At 39.8% G+C, this 20,652-nt stretch overlaps 1 protein-coding gene across 1 annotated transcript in view; it reads right to left on the minus strand.

Annotated features, from left to right (window-relative positions):
• Positions 1-1,175: 1,175 nt before the first annotated feature.
• Positions 1,176-20,652, minus strand: part of LOC128124265 (zinc finger protein 420-like) — a 48,818-nt gene continuing 29,341 nt past the window's right edge. Inside the window, 5 exon segments of the mRNA XM_052760438.1 lie at positions 1,176-3,279; positions 3,281-4,986; positions 5,888-6,014; positions 8,835-8,916; positions 19,655-19,765. Coding sequence (XP_052616398.1) covers positions 3,115-3,279; positions 3,281-4,986; positions 5,888-6,014; positions 8,835-8,916; positions 19,655-19,765 — 2,191 coding nt within the window. The 3' untranslated portion in view covers positions 1,176-3,114.

The raw sequence follows: 20,652 nt of genomic DNA on the forward strand, positions 1-20,652 counted from the left end.
TATTCCAGAATGAATTTTTGAACTCAAAGAGAAGTATCTAAATTGCTCTGTATGATTAGTAAAAATAAGTAAAACTACAAATATAACTAGAAAACTATTAGTAAAAAGTCAACCAAGATATGAGTGAACTGGAGGCAACAGTAATATAATATAGAACTATAGATTATTTGTTGCTCAAAAATAATCTTGGTTGTCAACAATTACCTGGCATGTGTTGCTTGATTGTATCAGATTTTCTCATACTATTGATGATCAAATCAATACCCTGTATAAGGAGACAGATAATAATCTCTCAAGTGACTTTTTTTTTTTTTTTTTTTTTTTTCGTTTTTCGAGACAGGGTTTCTCTGTGTAGCTTTGCACCTTTCCTGGGACTCGCTTGGTAGCCCAGGCTGGCCTCGAACTCACAGAGATCCACCTGGCTCTGCCTCCCGAGTGCTGGGATTAAAGGCGTGCGCCACCACCGCCCGGCCCTCAAGTGACTTTTATAAGCCCCTTGTGGCTAAGAGCCTTTCCTGTTTCCTTGGTTCTGTTAGCTATTCTTATAATTCCCTTATGCTTGTATTAATTAGACTTTACATAGAGTCAATGCATTCAACCAGAGCCTCTATTATGGCTGCTATTTTTCTTCAAAAACTTAGAAATGGGAAAATGTAGAGGGCAGTCTTGTGCACCCAGATAAGGAGTGGACAATCCAGGAAAGTTAAACACACAGCATACCTCTTCAATGGACAGGCCCTGTCTTATCTCCCAGAATTTGTTTTTACTTATCTGTAGTAGAGGCTGGGCCCATAGGGTCGAGGAAATTGACTCCGATTGATTGCCAGGGCATGTACATGATGCACTTCCTTATGAACCAACATGGAGTCTGGCTGAGGGCTTAGTAACATGCACCGTCAGAGTTTCTGATCATACCCAGCCAATGAGGGACAACCACACAATGACACAAGATTAGGACACAGCATGAGTTTTGGGAGGATATATGAGGCCTTCCGTGTTATTGAATAAATAAGTTTGTTGTTTGCCTTCAACTGACTCCCAGTGTCTGTGCTGTTGATGCTGTGCCTTCACATGCCCTATCCTTAGGGAGCAATTAGTGTCCAGTAGCATCTGGCACCCAAGGTGGAGCTTCTGTTACTCTCTTTTCTGAGACAGATTCTTTTTTTTTTTTAAGATTTATTTATTTATTATGTATACAATGTTCTGTTTGCATGTATTTCTGCAGGCCAGAAGAGGGAGCCAGATCTCATTACAGATGGTTGTGAGCCACCATGTGGGTGCTGGGAATTGAACTCAGGACCTCTGGAAGAACAGCCAGTGTTCTTAAGCACTAAGCCATCTCACCAACCCCCCTGAGACAGATTCTTATCGTCTCCCTCCCTTCACTCATGGTGCTTGACAGCCAGACCCCAAGATAGTGTGTTTCGGTTGAAGGGCCCTCAGTGTTGTGATCTTTTGGTCTGTTCAGCAAGGAAGCATTGGGACTCCCATTTCTTTCCTTCTTTTGTGTTGTCTGTCATGTTTGCCTGCCTGTCCCATTAGGGAGGCACATTTTTTTTCTGTTTGCTTTCATCTAGAACCTCCACAAAATGACTGGACAACCAATGAGGGGTGCCTGGAGACATCTTGTGGGCATAAGGTCTGAGGACTAAAAAGCTACAGAAGTGCCCCACTAAGCATAAGACAAGGGTGTGATACAAATTTTCATACTTGTTAATGGTCATCTTCTCTCTGTTGTTTGCTTGCTGTTTCTCTATAAAAGATGGGTAATCTTTTCTACACAAACATCACTATGTCAGATATCTCTACAACATCCAAATGATGAGGAGAAAGTCATTTTGGGCCCTGCAAAATCTGTAAAGGAGAAAGCAGCTGTAATTATTAAGTCATGTACTGTTTCCCTCTCTGGTCTAACACCAGTGCAGGCACCTATGCCACCATCAAGGTATTCTTGGGGTAAGATACCCCACTACATGCCTCCCTCAGGAGGTAAATAGTCTTCCACAGGGCCAAGAGTCTTACAACCCTCACAGCCTGTACCACTGTCAGGCCATAGGCCCATAGAAGCCTTCCCAGTCAAGGTGGACAGCTAACACATGAAATTTTCCTATTAAGTCAGAAAAGGACAGAGGTTATGGCCTTTGACTCTTTATTTCTTGAAAGGGTTTGGCATGACATAAAAAGACTGCTAGATCCCTTCTGGATTTTAACTCGTGTTTTGATTGGCAGGGTGGTGATTTTAAGCTTTCTCCTTTTTAACAGTCTCTTACAGCACATCCGGCAATGGGCAGACACTAAGGGGACTCTACAGGTGTCAAAGGCTCTTAGGCATCCAAATCATAGCCCTCCACCATCATAGCCCTCCATCGCTGGTTGTGCATGCCTAGCTTTCTGAAACTGATAAGGCTGCTTACTGATCCTCCCCACTTGGGGAGACTCCCCAGGGATGAACACTCTTTGAGGGCTGAGAGTCAAAGACAGGTAAGTGCTTGTTTGGCAAGCCAATCTAAGACAGGCACAATCTAATTGCTGAGCATCCAAGGCAAGGTAAAGACAGCCAGGGCATATAACTCTGACTGCTGCTGAGCACACATGTAATAAAATAAAAGGGTGGATAAGTAGTGGGGCAGGCCCTATAGTTGAGGAAATTGGCTCAAACAAGTTACCAAGCAAGCACATAATGTACTTCCTCATAGGCCCACCTGGATTCAGCTTGAGGGCCTAGTAACTGACACTCTTTTGATTACATTTTATATATTGGTAAGGTTTCTTGTTCATGAATAATCTAATGTCTTCTAAGACATGGGGGAACTGATAAAGAATTTTTGACATGTAGTACACATGAAGGGTTTCTCTCCTGTATAGAATCTCTAATGTTTTCTATGATCTGAGCAACTGATAAAAGATCTGTCACATTCCCTACATTGGCAAGGTTTCTCAACTGTATGAGTTCTCTACTGAGGTCTAAGATGGGCTTTTTTTTTTTTTTTTTTTTGGTTTTTCGAGATAGGGTTTCTCTGTGTAGCTTTGCGCCTTTCCTGGGACTCACTTGGTAGCCCAGGTTGGCCTCGAACTCACAGAGATCCGCCTGCCTCTGCCTCCCGAGTGCTGGGATTAAAGGCGTGCGCCACCACCGCCCGGCAGGATGGGCTTTCTTGCTAGAAGATTTGTCACACTCACTAAATTTCTAAGATTTCTCTCTTGCATGAATTTTCTGGTGACTTTTAAGATGGTCTTTCCGGGGAAAGGATTTGTCACATTCACCACATTTGTAAGGTTTCTCTCCTGTATGAAATCTTTGATGAGAGCTGAGGTTGTGTTTATGGAAAAAGGATTTGTCACATTCACTACATTTATAAGGTCTCTCTCCCGTATGAATTCTCTGATGAAGTCTAAGTTGTGAGGCACTGGTAAAGGATTTGTCACATTCAATACACTTGTAAGGTTTTTCTCCTGTATGCGTTCTCTGGTGAGCTGTAAGACGGTCTCTTTGTGTAAAGGATTTATCACATTCACTGCATTTGTAAGGTGTCTCTAATGTATGAGTTCTCTGATGAGCTCTAAGATGGCCATTCCGAGCAAAAGATTTGTCACAGTCACTACATTTGTAAGGATTTTCTCCTCTATGTCGTCTCTGATGAATTCTAAGACTGAATACCCTGGTAAAGGATTTGTCACACTCATTGCACTTGTAAGGTTTCTCTCCTGTATGAATCACTTGGTGAGTTCTAAGATAGTCTTTATGGATAAAGGATTTGTCACATTCACTGCATTTGTAAGGTTTCTCTCCCGTGTGAATTCTCTGATGCGTTCTAAGATAGTCTTTGTGGACAAAGGATTTGTCACATTCACTGCATTTGTAAGGTTTCTCTCCTGTGTGAATTGCCTGATGAATTCTAATATTGCTTTTATGGGAAAAGGATTTGTCACATTCACTGCATTTATAAGGTTTCTCACCTGTATGAGTTCTCTGATGACTTCTAAGATGGTCTTTTGTGATAAAGGATTTGTCACATTCACTGCATTTGTAAGGTTTCTCTCCTGTATGAATTCTCTGATGAATTGTAAGAAAAGATTTATGAAAAAAGGATTTGTCACATTCAATACATTTGTAAAGTTGCTCTCCTGTATGCATGCTCTGATGAGCTCTAAGACTGACTTTGTGTGTAAAGGATTTGTCACATTCACTGCATTTGTAAGGTTTCTCTCCTCTATGAATACTCTGATGCAATTTAAAGGATGAGCCACTGGTAAAAGATTTGTCACACTCACTACATTTGTAAGGTTTCTCTCCTATATGAATTCTCTGGTGAGTTCTAAGATTGGCTTTCTGGGCAAATGATTTGTCACATTCACTACATTTGTAAGGTTTCTCTCCTGTATGAATTCTCTGATGAGTTCTAAGATGTGAGGCAGTGGTAAAGGATTTGTCACATTCAATACATTTGTAAGGTTTCTCTCCTGTATGTATTCTTTGATGAACTCTAAGACTGCTTCTCTGTTTATAGGATTTATCACAGTCACTGCATTTGTAAGGTGTCTCTCCTGTATGAATTTTCTGATGAGCTCTAAGATGGTTTTGTCGACGAAAGGATTTGTCACATTCACTATATTTGTAAGTATTCTCTCCAGAATGTATTCTGCAATGTCTTTTAAATTCTGATGTCTTGTAAAAACACTTAGGACAGTCTGTACATTCGTTGGGTTTTTCTCCACAATGGAAATTGCAATGTACTTTGAATTGTGACAAATGTGTAAAGGATTTACTACATTTTGTACATTTATAAGGTTTCTGTCTACTATGAGCTCTCTGATGTCTACTAAGGCTTGAGTCTGTCTTGAAGCAGTTTCCACATTTCCAGCTTTCGTGTGGTTTCTTTTCACTATTGGTACGTTTCAGTGTGAGTCCATGTTCAGAGTCAAAAGATTTATCAAGCTCTGTATTTTTGTGTTCTTTCTTTCCTGTGTGGACTCTTTGATTTTTACCTGGAAAATTGCCACAATGAAGGAAAACAGGGATTAAAGCATGAATCAGAGATTTAATGACTAATTATCTTAAGTTTTCTATCACATATAAACTTCCAATTCTCAGGGATAGAGTTCTCTACAGAGGTCTATTCTGTCTCACATCATTACATGGATGCTCCAGTCTGACCTATGTCAAACCAAAAGGACTGACATTGGCCTTCTCTTTCATATCTAAACTGTGTACCTTGCAGAACACAAGACAAATAAGTGATCAAGCAATAATTAGAGAAGCTCCCTGAAGGATCATATGAATAATGTTTTATCTATTTTCCTGTATGTATTTGAAACACAGCCAGACTGGATAGCTTTGGACAGCTAGGAACACATTATGTAACCCAGGTAGGGATGGAACACATATCCTTTTGCTTCTGCATCACTACTGCTAGCATTAAAATCATGCTTTCTCATGACTCAACATAAAGAATACATCTCAAAAACTGAATAAACAAAACAAACAAAAACCCATGCTAACTACCAGAAGCTCAACTTTTGTTTGAAACCTCCTGAACTGTAAAAATCAGAAACAGGTGAATAGTTAAATCCAACAGTAAAATCAAACTATTCAAATTGTTGTGTGTACTGCAATATATTTCCATGTTCTGAACAGTCAATCTTCTTTGAACTATGAAGTTTTCTTTAAAAACTAGAGGAGTGCTGGAGAAATCACTCAGAATATAGCATTGTTTATGCTTCTATGAAGCACTGAAAAATGTAAAGGAAGGCACCATGAAAGAACTATGCTGATAACTAGAATTTCCCTTATTTCTGAGAGTGTCTAGACAGTTCAGAGAGATTACATATAAATAAAGTAAGTAAATGAAAAGGATGAATCACAAATTCCATAGAAGAGCATTCTTACCTAGAAAGACTAGATTGTTGTAATTCTCCAACATTACATCCATGTACAATGCCTTTTGAGCACAATCTAGACATTCCCATTCCTCCTGTGAGAGGTCCACAGCCACTTCCCTGAATGATAACAGACTCTGTAATGGGAAGTTACATATACATCATGTGCTGCTGAACAAAATGCTTTCCTAGGTAAAAGAAACTAAAGAATTAGACACTTCGGTGATGTAGATGAGGCATGGCAGTTGTTCAAAGACAAAAGTTTTCTAGCAGGGCTGCAGGAATGTGTTAGAGGTTCACCACTGCTTCTCTTCCATACACAATTTAATGAAAGATTTATTACATTGCTTCCATTCTTAAGGTCTCTATCCTTCATGAATTTGCTGATATTTTCTAAGACCTGAGCAGCAGATAAAGGATTTGCCACAATTGCTACATTTGAAAATGGTTTCTGCTGTTTGGATTCTATAGTGACTTTTAACGTCCTTTAAAATGTAGTTTGGTTCACAGCACCCTTGTGGCACTATACAACAGGTTTTAACCCCAATTCCATGGGATCCCATGCTCACTTCTGAACTATACAGACAAAAGGTATACACAGTACACAATCATATGTTCAGGCAACAATACCTGTACATAAAACAAAACTGAAATTTAATTATAGTAAAACAGTAAAATGGTCATAGCCTGTACTGTATTTCCTATCTCTATAAAATGAGGATGACATTAATAGTATCACAGTCAGCAAACTTTTAGGGAATATAACACACATGTGAGTACTACATGCAGAAATTTACCTTTATGGAGTACGTGTTAATATCAAATAGGATCCCTAGGTCAATCTCAGATGGTTAACTATGATGAGCAAAACTGAAATGTGCTTCTAAATTCTACAACTGTTGACCTCACTCAACTATGGACACTGTATTTATCCTATCTGTAGCTGGGATACATCACACTAAATTCTACCATGGTCAATTGAGATCCTGAAGCCTAGGTGCAATGTTGCACCCTTTCTAAACCCAAGATATAGAATATGGAATGCAGAATCCACTGTTTTCTTTAAATAGTAAGGAGTGTAACATCAGCGTGTACATCCAATGTTCCAAACACATAAACTCAAATACTTTGTGCAATTATTTTGACAATATTTCACAATGACTAAGTAAATAATCAGAAATAGACAGAATTATTATGTAAATTTTTATAAAAGTTGACTCAACAGCACAGATAATAGCAATTTCATGAATTCTATATGGTGTTTCAAAACAGGACCGTTAGAAATATGTGTAAAAAATGGAATGTGTGTGACAATGAATCCAGATCAGGAAGAAACATTTTATGATTGAAACATATATATTAGGCGTTGTGAGAATCATACTAATTCTTCATTAATGTTGGATACATTACTACTCATGAGATTGGCTCAAATGAAAACTCAAATCTTTTCATTTCAACCCTATTATTTTCTTCAGGAATTGAGCTCTCTCATCAACCAGGATTTTATATTACACAGTTAAGCGTCATTTATAATTCTTAACTTCTCAAAAACTAAAAGATGCAAGGTTCTACACTCTCTGTCTCACAAATACACAACAGGAATGTAAACCTTGGCGTTAGAGAAATGGCTCAGAGGTAAAAGCACTTGCTGTTCCTGCAGAGAAATCTAATTTAACTTTCTCTACACACATGGCAGCTCATTACAGTGTGTAACTCCAGTGTCAGATTTGTTGCCAAGCTCAGGGATGCAGGTGAATAATGCATCATGCTGTGTGCATAGACGTATGGAGAACACTCATATACTTAAATAAAATGTTATTTGTAAAAGGAGAAGTAGAAACCTGTCCATCCCCACAACACTTAAGAATCTCTTCATATGAAATACATGGCCTCAGGGGGAGAAAAAACAGGGTGGGAGCAGCCTTATACCTCCAAAAGCAAAGAAGAGTAAAGGGTTTAAGTGGGACATTTGTTTATGCTTCAAAATTGATGGCTTATGCACAGCACCAATTCAATTCTCTCCAGAAAATTCTTAGTAATATATCCTACATGGTGCAATACAAAGGTGGAGACACTGGTACTTATACCCTTCTGAAAAATAAAGAACAACAACAACAAAATAATAATAATCATCTGCCTATTGACAACTTACAACTGAGTATTAAGAATCTCAATGTTCAAGGCCAGCCTGGTCTACAGAGAGATCCAGGGCAGGCACCAAAACTACCTAGAGAAACTCTGTCTCGAAAATCAAAAAGAAAAAAAAAAAATATCAGGACTTCACAGATGAGTAGATTTCCAATAGTAACACGCCTATTATCACTGTGTAATATTACATGTCAAAGGGAGAAACAAGTATACTTCAATTTGCACGTGAACACAAACCCTTTAATTTTATGGAAGAAGCCAGCAACTTATTCCTTCTATCATCCATACTATCTAGGGTGCTGATATATTTACTACTGGGATTCAAGACAGTGAATCTTCACTAATTCTACTTTTCCATAAATGGTTCAGTGAAGTCATCAAAAAAATTCATGTATTTGCATGTCCACATTCATAAGCCTGGTTCTGGAAACCTGACCTGGTACATGAGAACTTCCTTCCTCATTAATATAAAAGGACCCAGTCCATCCTATGTAGATACTGGCCATCAATATATTCTTTGAGTACCATTTGCAATATATTCTCTTTCAGAATGACAGGTCTTCAGTCTATGAAAATTTATGTTCTCAAAGTAAAACATGGAATGAAAATATAAGTAGAAAGGGCTGTGCTATGTATGTGAAAGATCTACAGACTTACTCTTGATTATCAGAGAAAAAGAAAATAAATCATAGAAAACAGATACTTTTGATAACATTACCAGAGGTAGAGAATTCAAGTCTTAAACGGTTTCAATAATAACGGTTTCAATAATAAAAACGAATTTCAAAAAATATAAGCATGGCACTGACCTCGGGAGCATTTACCAGAGAAGCATTCATTGTTCTTGTTGTTCGTCTCTGAGTTCCTGTCCCTGGACCAAAAACTGGAATTCTTGTTGAAATTTCACATCAAGGTATCAAAAATACAAAGTTAAAATTAATACCACACTGTTATGAACAGTGCCAAACCACATAAAAGACCGCAAAATCAAAATGATACTAGCAATCTTTTCAACATTTCTATAGACAAGAGAACACAGAAGGATATATTTAGAGTGGAGAAAGAAAATGACTGTGAACTTCGTCATTGCACCCAAAAACATCAGCTCCTAAAATTAATGGAAAAGCAAGAGCACATGAAGAAATTTATGAAATAACAAAGGTCATCCACTCAAGGTGCACTGCAGATCATAATTAAGAGGCAAATTACACATACAAATAGAAGAATGAAATTAGTCATCATAACATAACAAATAAAGCATTTTACACAAGAAATTGACAAATAGGAGAGCTGTAGAGTACTAGACCATGTCCACCACACAGAACCAGCAAACTACTATTTCTACCTAAAGGATTAAATTAATATGGGAAATGTTACCAACAACAAAGAGAGAGAGAGAGAGAGAGAGAGAGAGAGAGAGAGAGAGAGAAGAAGAAGGAGGAGGAGGAGGAGGAGGAAGAGGAGGAGGAGGAGAAAAAGGAGGAGGAGGAAGAGGAGGAGGAGGAGGAGGAGGAGGAGGAGGAGGAGGAGGAGGAGGAGGGAGAAGAAGAAGAAGAAGAAGAAGAAGAAGAAGAAGAAGAAGAAGAAGAAGAAGAAGAAGAAGAAGAAGGGAAAAAGGGACCATGGGCAGAAGGGCAAGGGGGGGTGGGGATGAATGAATTCACAGAATACCAAATCCCTGTGATAAGAACATAGGTAGGAAAGAAAAGCACCCAGGTCCTTTTTAATGAAGATGTGATCATACACACGTCTCCCTACACCATTTATTTCTGATAAATAAAACAAGCTCTCATAATTCAGCCTTTGTTCCATATTATGGTGAGAAACATAGAAGCCTGTTCTCTATAATTAGGTTACTAACAGGCAATTTGGTCAGATGAAGAGTCTCTGTGAATGGATAACAAGTAGAACTTCCACAGATTAGACTCAAGGATGAAATTACAGGGTGTCTGGCCTTGTTAAATCACGATCATTCAGAGACTGAATAGCCCTGTTCTTTCTCCAACAGCAGCTGATAAGGAGACTCAGTGTTCACCTGCTCTGATCCTTTAGCAATTAACAATTTGTAGGAACATTCTAACCTCAGTTCATGACACTAGATATGAGGCTCAATTAACCAACTGTCTATGTTTAAGTGTTACATGTCTATGTTAATTTACATGATTAACAGGAAAAAGCTGTTAAGCAACTAACCATGTCCAGAGAAAAATAGCTTTATGCCTAGTTACAGTGAGAAAGGCTACATAGATGGCCAGAATTACAGGGAGATGGCCTGGCTTCATAGCATTGAACAAAAAAGTTACAAGGTTCCCTCCATGCTCTGGTTACAGGACAGAAAATGTATTTTTATATCTGAGACATTTCTTCTCTGCCAGCCAGCCTTTGGCAAAAGCTCTGATGCAAGTCAATGCTGCTCACTTCCCCTTGTGATTTACACAGGTCGCCATGGTTACACAGACATAATTCTGTCCATTGGTTATTTGCATATGGCTCCTAGCATCTGGGCTGCAGCAGTTCTCTCCTGCTGGAAGCTCCGAAGAGAAACTGACAGCTTTGCCACAGAATGTTAGCCTACAATGTTAAATACACTTAAGGAATATAATAGTTTAGCCTTTTGCCCTTGTTAACCTCTTAGGCTAATCACCTTAGGAAGTTAGTGTACAGCCAAAAATCCCCCTTTTATATCCACAGCTGCAGCTGCCCACTATCAGAAGTTGGCACTTATGTAAGGAATGCTTTGTGACCCTGAGAAGAGTTTTCTGTAACCTTTTTTACTGCCTAAAGTTGCTGTTAAATGTGTATATAAGCTATGAAGAGAAAGCTGAAGCAGAATAAAAGAACAGGACCCAAACAGTTCATGTGTGAATTTATTCCATTTTTACCCCTCAGGTAAAGTGCCAAATTAGTTTTCACTACGCTGTGGTTTATTCTACAAATCCTGTGTGTAGAGCCTTGGAGCTAGACTCCATGGCATACTTTATACCCAAACTTATAGGACACAATGAAAGTGGTACTAAGAAGAAAGCTCATACCACTAAGTGCTCACATAAAGAAATGGGACAGATCTCACACTAGCCACTTAGCATCATACCTGAAAGCTCTAGAACAAAAAGAATCAAGTTTACTCAAGAGGAGCAGATTACAGAAAACAAACTGAAGACTAAAATCAATAAAATAAAAACAAAGAGAACATTACAAAGAATCAATGAAACAAAGAGTTGGTTCTTTAGGAAAATCAACAAGATAGACAAACCCCTAAACACACTAACTAAAAGATGGATGAATAATGTCCAAACTAACAAAATCAGAAACACAAAAGGGGGACCTATCAACAAACACCAAGGAAATACAAAGAATCATTGGATCATAGTTTAAAAACCCGTAGTCCACAAAATTAGAAACTAAAAGAAATGGGTAAATTTCTCAATAGCTATCACTTACCGAAGTTAAATTAGACTGCTGGTAATGAGGAAACCTTCAACCTGTAATCTCTCCTGCCTGCAAGATGTGCTGGAGCAATGGTGGTGCAGAACTTGGGGGAGTGTCCACACACATGCACAGTCAAATATATTTTTTTAAAGTATTGATGCTTATATGGGAAACCAATAACATGTACAATTAAATAATCTAGAGAACATTTACAGTAGAATACTCTAAAACAGATGTTCTCAACCTGTGGGTTGCAAGCCTTTATGGGGGTGGGGTAAGAATGGGGGATGGGTGAGGAGAGGGGAGGTAGAAAGACTTTTTCATAGGGGTTGCCTAAGACAAGAAGAAAACACTTCTGATGGTCTTAGGAACTGAAACATCACTCCTGTATCCATCTCATGATTCTGCGCACATGGAGATAAGCCCACATGTAAGCAGCTGGAACTGACTTTAAGTGTTGCAGCATTAGGAAGGTTGAGAATCACTGCTCTAGAATCATTTCTAGAGAAACAGAATGTGGCAAAAGCATTCTCATATCTCAGTTGCACTTTCATTGTTTTTATTTTTTTCTTTAGATTTTGTATGTTAGCTGATGGGTATCAATGTTTTGTAGCATGTATGTAAGTGCTCTATATTTGTGCCTGGTGTGAACTGTGGTAAGAAAAGGCATCAGGTCTCTGAAACTAAAGTTATAAATGGTTGTCAGCCTCCACATTGATGAAGGGAAATGAACCCATGCCCTTTTCTAGACAAGAAAGGGCTATTAACTGTTGACTCACCTCAAAACCCCTACCTCCATGCCTTTTCCACTGTCACATGAACCCCTCAAAACCTCTACCTTAATACATCCAAAATACCTGGTATATTTTGTACTGTCTAATTTCTCTCTGCCTTCCAGGTTTGTAGGTTCTGCATAAAAGTGAGCCGTTCTGGCATATCAATGAAACTACCTGAGAAAGAGATTCTTCAGAAAGCTCCTGGATTTCAATCACAGTATTGTACGAATAAAGAGAAAATGATGTAAAGGATTTTACGAATGGTTCACCAGGTCTTATCCAGTATATAAATACTGACAACAATTAGGGACCATATTCTGTTAGCCTAACTTGAGTCCTACCACTTCTAATCACAGCTCAATCAAAACACAAGGGTGGAAATGGAACTGAATGATTGTGATGACAGAATTATACACCACTGTGTTTCCGAGTTTATCTTAGAACAATAATTAAAGACTAACACCTCCTAAAAGGACAAACACAAAGACTATAGTATCATGCAAAGCACTTTTTATAAGGCCCTCGAGGCCTCCATGTGGCCAAACATGCCTTATGACCTGCAGCTAAGAAACTCTACCCACAGAACACTCTAACTGCCCTAAAGTCCAGACACAGCCCCTCCAGATACAGGCACACACGCTTCTCTCATAGAGTAAAAATCCCACGCTCTAGACTTGAAACCCTAACAATCTTTACACTGGAAATCTCCACATGGAAAGTTCCACCCCTAAGAAACGCTATATAAACCCTGTCTTCTGCTCAGCTCTCTGCTGCTTCCTGCCCAAGCAGAAGCACACCCTCGGGTTTTCCCTCCAAATAAAACTCTCATGTGAAGTTTGTTGTGTCGTGTGACTGCAAGAATACCTTTCCCTTCAGAGTTTTAACACTTGCATTGGGTAATCTTTCCCCATGGGAGCAGAGCTGTAACACTTGCACTGGGGAATCCTCCCACATCAAAGTTCCAATTCAGGAAACTTTTCCCCTCAGAGATGTAACACAGTGATGCTCTGATTGCAATAGGCTCTCCTGCTGCCTGCCCTCCTCATCTGGGTTTAAGATGCACTTGGACCCTATCCCTCATCTCAGGTCCACGTGATACAGATTCACCATCACCTTCTGGTTCACAGATTGCTGAGCAACCCATCCACCAGAAGCAATTCACTGTGTTTCCGCTTTGGCTAGTGCAAATGCTTCAGTGAATCCAACAAAGTGACAGTTGCTCACAGAGCACCCCACTAATACTCTAGGAGGAGGAGGTACCCTGCATCCTCAAAGCTATGGCTTGCCCTCTTCCCCTAACCCTGTTCCCCCACCCTTGGAGATGCAATCTTGCAGTTTCTTTAGGCCCAACTGAGATATTGCACCACTTCCTACCCTCTTCTCCCATCTCCTTTTTGGAGGTGCCCATAATCCCTAGCTCCTCTAAGCCCTTGTGGCTTTTGAGACTCCATTTTCCAACCCTTTCTGTGATGAGACCCCTCTCCTAGAGCTCCTTTCATCCTTGCCTTCTGCACCCCTTGCCTTCTGGCCTTGATGAAAGCCTTGGTACCAGTGCCCAGTCTCTCCTTCAGCAAAGGCAGACTAAGTCTGTGAGCCCTGCTGAATGCAGTTAAGTACACACAGAATGGACTGGGTTTTCCTCCAGTCCTGAGTCCTTGGGGATACCTGACAGAACACGCTACAGTGACATTTTTCCTCCCAGGCCCCTCTCTCATCCATACCCTCTCATGCCCCACTGGGATATCTTTTAGAAAATCTACAGTCTTTCCACTAGATGCTGGATCTGAAGTCCCCAAATTTACTTGCTTTTGCTACCAACTCTGGCCTCTATACTGTTAGAATTCTGCCCTCACTCCAGCTACATGATTGCACATGCGCAGTTCAGGAGTTAAGCCAAGAGTCTTACATCTTACATCATCAGTGTGCGCTCACGCAATCAGCGCATCTGTGGGGTAGCTCCGGAAGCCGCTTCATGGGGAGCCCTTAAAAACCCTACCCTCTCTCTCTGCTCTGCTCTCTCTCCCCCCACCCCACTATCTTTCCCTCTGCTCTCCACATGTGCTCCCCACCCCCTTCCTCCTAGTAAAACTCTGAAACTAATAGTGGGTTCTGTTGTGACCCTGACCTATCCACACGGTAACCAGAGCTGTTTATCATTCATTTCACATATCCTCAGACAATCAAACCAAAGGGCCACCTAACAGCACCCTAGAACCTAACATTATCTAGAACTATTACAAATTCTGAGAGCAATCAGGGAAATTGAAAGAGATTTCCCCATTCTCTATTTCTCTTTGCACTGCCCCAAGCCTGTTTGTATTTGTCTGGTTCCCCCCTCTTTCATCCCACAGTATATAAATGTCCTATTTTTCAGTTATTGTTGATGGAACTGTATGATGTAAGCTGGGAGCCATAAGCCAGACCTAGCAGGAGGGGGAGAAATCAAAGGATCAGGACAGCTGCAATGTGCCCACATCTCACACACACTTCCCTAGCTTGTAGTCTCTCAACTCTCTCCTACAGCATCTTCTGTCTTTACTCAGGGTTCAAAAATTCCCTATCTCTTAGCCTTCTTTTTGTCTCAGCTCACTGGATTCAGTTTTACAGAAATTCAGATGTCTTATTGGTATGAATGGCATTAGCCTGCTGTTTTATGCTCTCCCATGATGTAGAATATTATTTTAAGGTGTGTTACATTGTTTATGTTGTAGAATATTTGTTTAATCATTCAAAGATGTATTGCAATCTTTTATGTTTCATTTGTTTAACTCTGTAAAGCTGTGTTACTTTGCCTGTCTAAAACACCTGATGGTCTAATAAAGAGCTGAATGGCCAATAGCAAGGCAGGAGAAAGGACAGGCAGATCTGGCAGTCAGAGAGTATAAATAAAAGGAAAAATCTGGGAGGTGAATAAGGAAAGACATCAAGGCCAGCCACCCAGCTGCACAACAAGCCAGGGAATAAGAAATAATGAAAGGTAGCCGGGCGGTGGTGGCGCACGCCTTTAATCCCAGCACTCGGGAGGCAGAGGCAGGAGGATCTCTGTGAGTTCGAGGCCAGCCTGGTCTACAAAGTGAGTTCCAGGAAAGGCGCAAAACTACAGAGAAACCCTGTCTCGAAAAACCAAAAAAAAAAAAAAAAAAAAAAGAAATAATGAAAGGTATACAGAAATAGAGAAAGGTAAAAGCCCAAGGCAAAAGATAGACAGGGATAATTTAAGAAAACTGGGCAGGAAACAAGCCAAGCTAAGGCCAGGCATTTATATTTAAGAATAAGCCTCAGTGTGTGATATACATGAGAGCTGGGTGGCAGGCCCCCTCCCGAAGACAAAAGAGCAAAAACGACCAAACAACCTTTTGGTATACCAATGCGGGCCGAATTTCCATGCAGGTCCTGGAAAAGCTGGAAGAAAAAAAGAAAGGAAGGAAGGAAGGAAGGAAGGAAGGAAGGAAGGAAGGAAGGAAGGAAGAAAGAAAGAAAGAAAGAAAGAAAGAAAGAAAGAAAGAAAGGAAGAAAGGAAGAAAGGAAGAAAGGAAGAAAGGAAGAAAGGAAGAAAGGAAGAAAGAAAGAAGACTCAATGCTGTTCAGCTGGCAACACTTAATAAAAAATGCAAGCCAAGTAAAAACCACTTGTGGCAACAAAGGTACTGGCTGCATACACCTAGAAAGATTGTATGCAGTTCCAGGTCATGCACCGCCGACCAAGCTACCTAAGATTGGCTTTCGTGACCCAGGAAGCAAGTGGAGTCATTAGATAGAGCCGTGCAGAGGAACCAGGTGTAGTTTAGTAGTATAACGTTTACTCATGCAATCAAAAAAGACTAGAAGTATGTACCAAAAGAGGCCCAGATGTAAAAAAAATCTCTAAACAGGTGACAGTGTGTTTTACAATGTACATAGGCTTAAAAAAAGAAAAGAAAATGGGTATAGACAGTCACAGAAAGAAAGAAATTATTTTAAAAAAAAATGAGGTCTTTAAAGAGAGGGTAAAAGTAATATAAAAAAGAATAAGCCATGTAGAGTTGGGAAATACAGAGTCTGGATCCTGCATGTTATTGTATTGGTTTTGCATTTTTTGATTGGTAATAAGCAAACAACAGCTGCTGGCAGACATGGGCTTGTAAATAGGACTGCAAAATTGAACCAACCGAGATTCTTTGGGGCTATCTCAACTTTTAAAAAAAGTCAAAAATATATTTGTCAAATGGAAATCAAAAATCAAAAAAACCACATTGGATTGTGGTTGTGTGTCATTTCTACTGGGAATTTATTCACCCAAGTTCCTGTAAAGTCAAAAGAAGCAGGCAGTTGGTAAAAAGTCCTTTAGAATGTGACCTTTGCTTTTGAACATCTGTCCTTGAAGGGTTCTCTAGGACTAGTTCCCAGGGTCTTAACAAGAGAAATGTAAAAGACCACATGGCATTATGGATTAGATTCTGACACTGCTTATAAACTGTCCCTGACAGATACCTAAAAGAAAAGAGAAAAATTTTAAAAATTTAAAAAGAAAAAAAAAATGCATTGGAGTTTTGTTCCCACAAGAGACAAGGGGTTGTGGAATTCTTCAGGAATAATATGGTTCAGATTTGATCAAGGGAGACTGCCAGAACCATGACAGGTGTTTCTGAGATATGACCTTGTAACCTTTTATTACTAACAACTTGTTAATGAATGGATATACATATGCTTGGGAATTTGTAACTGTAGAACAATAAAGAGCACACAGAATGAAGAGCATTTGCTCATGTGATATGTTAAAGAAATCTTTTCCTTCCCTCGCTCCTGGAAGTTTTTCTCTGAGGTACTCTGGGTAGAGGCTGGGAACTGGACTGGGACCCTACAGATAGGGTTTAAGACAAGGGTATTAAAGCTACACCTCCATACAATGATATACAAGAATGTACCTCTGGCTGCAGCTCAATTGCTTTTACACAAATCAAAGAAGTTAAATTTGGGTCACCTATTACTGTCTTCTCTCTACACTCCCTGTCCCAGCTTCTAACATAAGTCTCCAAACACTACTCCCTTCCAGAGTTCTCTTGTCTTCAAGTAGCACTGGTAGAAGTTGGCATATTTACCTTCAGCCATGCAATGTCTCAACCCGTCAGACTCAAGCTGCTGATTTGACTCTCTTTAAGGTGTATACAAATCATCTGTTTCAGCAACCAATCATAGTTGGTTCCAAATTCTAGAGTCTGCCTCATCAGATGACTATTCCCTCCTCCTGATCTAGCCATTCCTCTCTCCTCGCCTCCTCAGTAATTATCATCTCTGTCTCCTGGAGCCTGCTATACTTTCTGGAGCCCCACCATATGGAAAAACCTCGAGTTATTAAGATACTTGCTCCTCTCCCTCTACTGGAACCAACCTCCTTGTTTCCTTGCCTCCTCCACCAAGGAAAGGTCTGCTGGGCTGCACAGCTTCCTTAAGCCTCTGCAACCTGTCCCACTGTCTCTCGGCTCCAACCTGAAGTCTCACAGCTTATCTATGCCATAAATGAGACTTTTCTCCTGACTCTCAGCTTGAACTTGGAGTATGTAAAAGCTCCTTTGGATGGAGTTTGTTTTGCAACCCTGCCTCCCTTTCTCCATGGATGTAGATTTTACTAAAGCCTTGTTCTGTTACTACAGTGTGGCCTCGGTACAGTTCAATGGCCACAATTGACATGTTGGATTTTCAATGGTGAGAACTACTGTAGAGAGTTCAATGAAGAATAAGACTGAATTCATGGAGACCTGAGGACACTCTAGTAGAGTGTCAGAGTGAATGACAGCTCATGAAAAGCAGTGACATGGAAGAGGAGTGACAAAGATACACTGAGAAGTTTAGGGAGCACTGGACAGTGTTTGTAAGATATCTGTCCATGGATGGAGAGATGGCTCAGAGGTTAAGAGCACTGGCTGCTCTTGCAGAGGTTCTGAATTCAATTCCCAGCAACCACATGGTGGCTCACAACCATCTGTAATGAGATCTGGTGCCCTCTTCTAGCGTGCAGGCATACATGCAAGCAGAATACTGTATACATAATAAATAAATCTTTTTTTTTTTAAAAAGATATTTGTCCATAATAATGTGACTGAGGGTTTACAAGCATAGTAAGTCAATGTGAAATGATATACAGAAAGATATTTAAAAGATTGTATAGAATTTAATGAAATAGAAACTAGACACAAATATAATGAGTCAAGGAAACAAACTTGTTTCTGTAAATTGACAAAAGGATGGATGAAGCACTTTTTACCTAGTCCAAACTAAAAGAATGAATCCCCAAGTAATAGAATTGGAGTTGAAAAAAAGATATTGCGACATATCCCAATAATATCAGACTTTCTTTATGGAGTATTCTGGAAAGTCATACACAACAAATTGGAACTGAAGAAGAAAGGGACAAGCTCCTAGAAATAAGTGAAAAACTGCTAAGGTATAAAGCTAGAAAGGCATTAAACAGTGCTGAGACTGAAGCAAGAAGTTCCCTAACAGTGTCTGAGGACTGGACAGATTCAGAAGAGAATTCTCCTTTCCTTTAGACAAACCTTACACTAAGACCACAAGGAGAATATCACATAAAACACAAAGAAAAGGAATGGTAGAAAGTCATCATACAAAGCTAGCTTTCCTCCCACACCCAAAGCAGCAGAGGCCAAATACCCAAGCAGATGAGCCCAAAGAAACGTATTCAAAGAAAATCCACAGACCAGATTCCAGGATCAACATAGACATAGAGATTGTGTCTAAATTACATGGAAATGGAATGAGAGGTGATTTAATGCCAAGAATGCAACACTGTTTCAATATATAAATTAATCAATGTTAGACACCAAATATGTAGACTCAGTGAGAGAAGAAATAGGATCATGTCAAGAGATCCATGACAGGTCTGTGGCAAAGTATAATACCTGCCAGTTATAAAAGCTCTGAAGAATGTGACAAAAAAAAGAATATATCTCAGCATAAAAAAAGACAATGAGACACAATCCTAAACCTAACAATACAAAAGGACAGTTGGAATCCTTTTGCCAGATGACAGAAAAGGGTGACTTCCACACTCAAAACATTGCATCAATGGTTACACAGTTCAGACATAGAAAATTTTAAAAGTGATAATATAATTCAGTAATAAAGAAAGGGGACCTCTTCAATAAGAAATAGAATGCTGCAATTTAAAAGTGAAAATACTCATGAGAAAGCTTAAGATCTCACAGACCTCCTCATATGCTATATAATGCACATATAACATCACTTTTTTTTACATACCAATGAGAAGCTGAGAAGTCAGCAGACCACTCACAGGGTCTAAAAACCATCTTAGACTCCCCAGTGGTAGTAGCATTTATAGTGTCAAAAACTGCTATGCAGGCTGGGACAGGGGGCAGAGATATCAATGGCCATAACCAGATTTGGATCCAGTGTGCTACAATACCAACCTGCCAGGCAAGGTGTCATAGTGGCAAGACCATTTTGTGGGTAACAGAAGGCCTTCTGGTTTCATCTGAAGCTGGCTCCACAGAAAGAAATACATGGATGGTACTAGGAACCTGGCCAAAAGACAGTGATGGTAAAGGTCACAGGCCCTAGGAGGGAATACACTACTGACATTCTGCCTCAGGTACAAATATTCAAACTGTATTTTACTGATTCTGAGCATACCATAGCCTGGTGTTGCTTTCGGCCTGGGTCTAAGAAACTTGGCTTTCAAGGGACAACAGTTATTTCAGTGACTCATAACTCAGCAAATACTGAGAACAATTAAATGATTACTGTATGGACTATAATGGGAATTTCATCTTCTCATATCTCATTTGCAGAGAACATTACAGAAGAGATAAAAGATTTTAAGAGCTGGAGGATGGGGAGGTGACGTGAAAAACTCTCTAGCCATATGACATGCTAGTTGGAATTAAGGACAGATTACGGCCCGGATACTTGGCCCAAATCTGCCCAAATCATACATGAAATATGAGAAGGAAAACTGGGAAGAAAACATGTTTACCCTGCAACAGGACAGATGGTAACAAGGGGTAATGGTGAGTAAATGAACCAATGCAATCATTAAATAATAATACGTAATAATTATAAAATTTATACAAGCAGAATTTAAGAGGAGATATCAATGACTTATTTGGTGGTAGAACTTTTGTTTGATACTATCTGATTTTGCTTTTATTTGATTAATTAAAACTGAACAGTAATAATAAAAACAATAGTTTGCAACCGGCCAGCAGGAAAGAGTCCAGCAGGCAGGCCATTCCACCACCACCACCACCCATTGGACTCTGTGACCTACAAGACCCACACCGCCACCCAAACCCACCAACCCAATCATCCTCCCATGGTCAATCATCCCCTGCAACATCAGCAGCTCCTAGAGGCACAAACTCCACCTATACCAGTTGGAAAAACAGACCCACTCTGCCGCCCAATC

The sequence above is a fragment of the Peromyscus californicus genome, unplaced genomic scaffold (genome assembly GCF_007827085.1).
Source record: "Peromyscus californicus insignis strain IS unplaced genomic scaffold, ASM782708v3 Scaffold_4__1_contigs__length_199733344, whole genome shotgun sequence".
NCBI classification, from domain to species: Eukaryota; Metazoa; Chordata; class Mammalia; order Rodentia; family Cricetidae; genus Peromyscus; species Peromyscus californicus.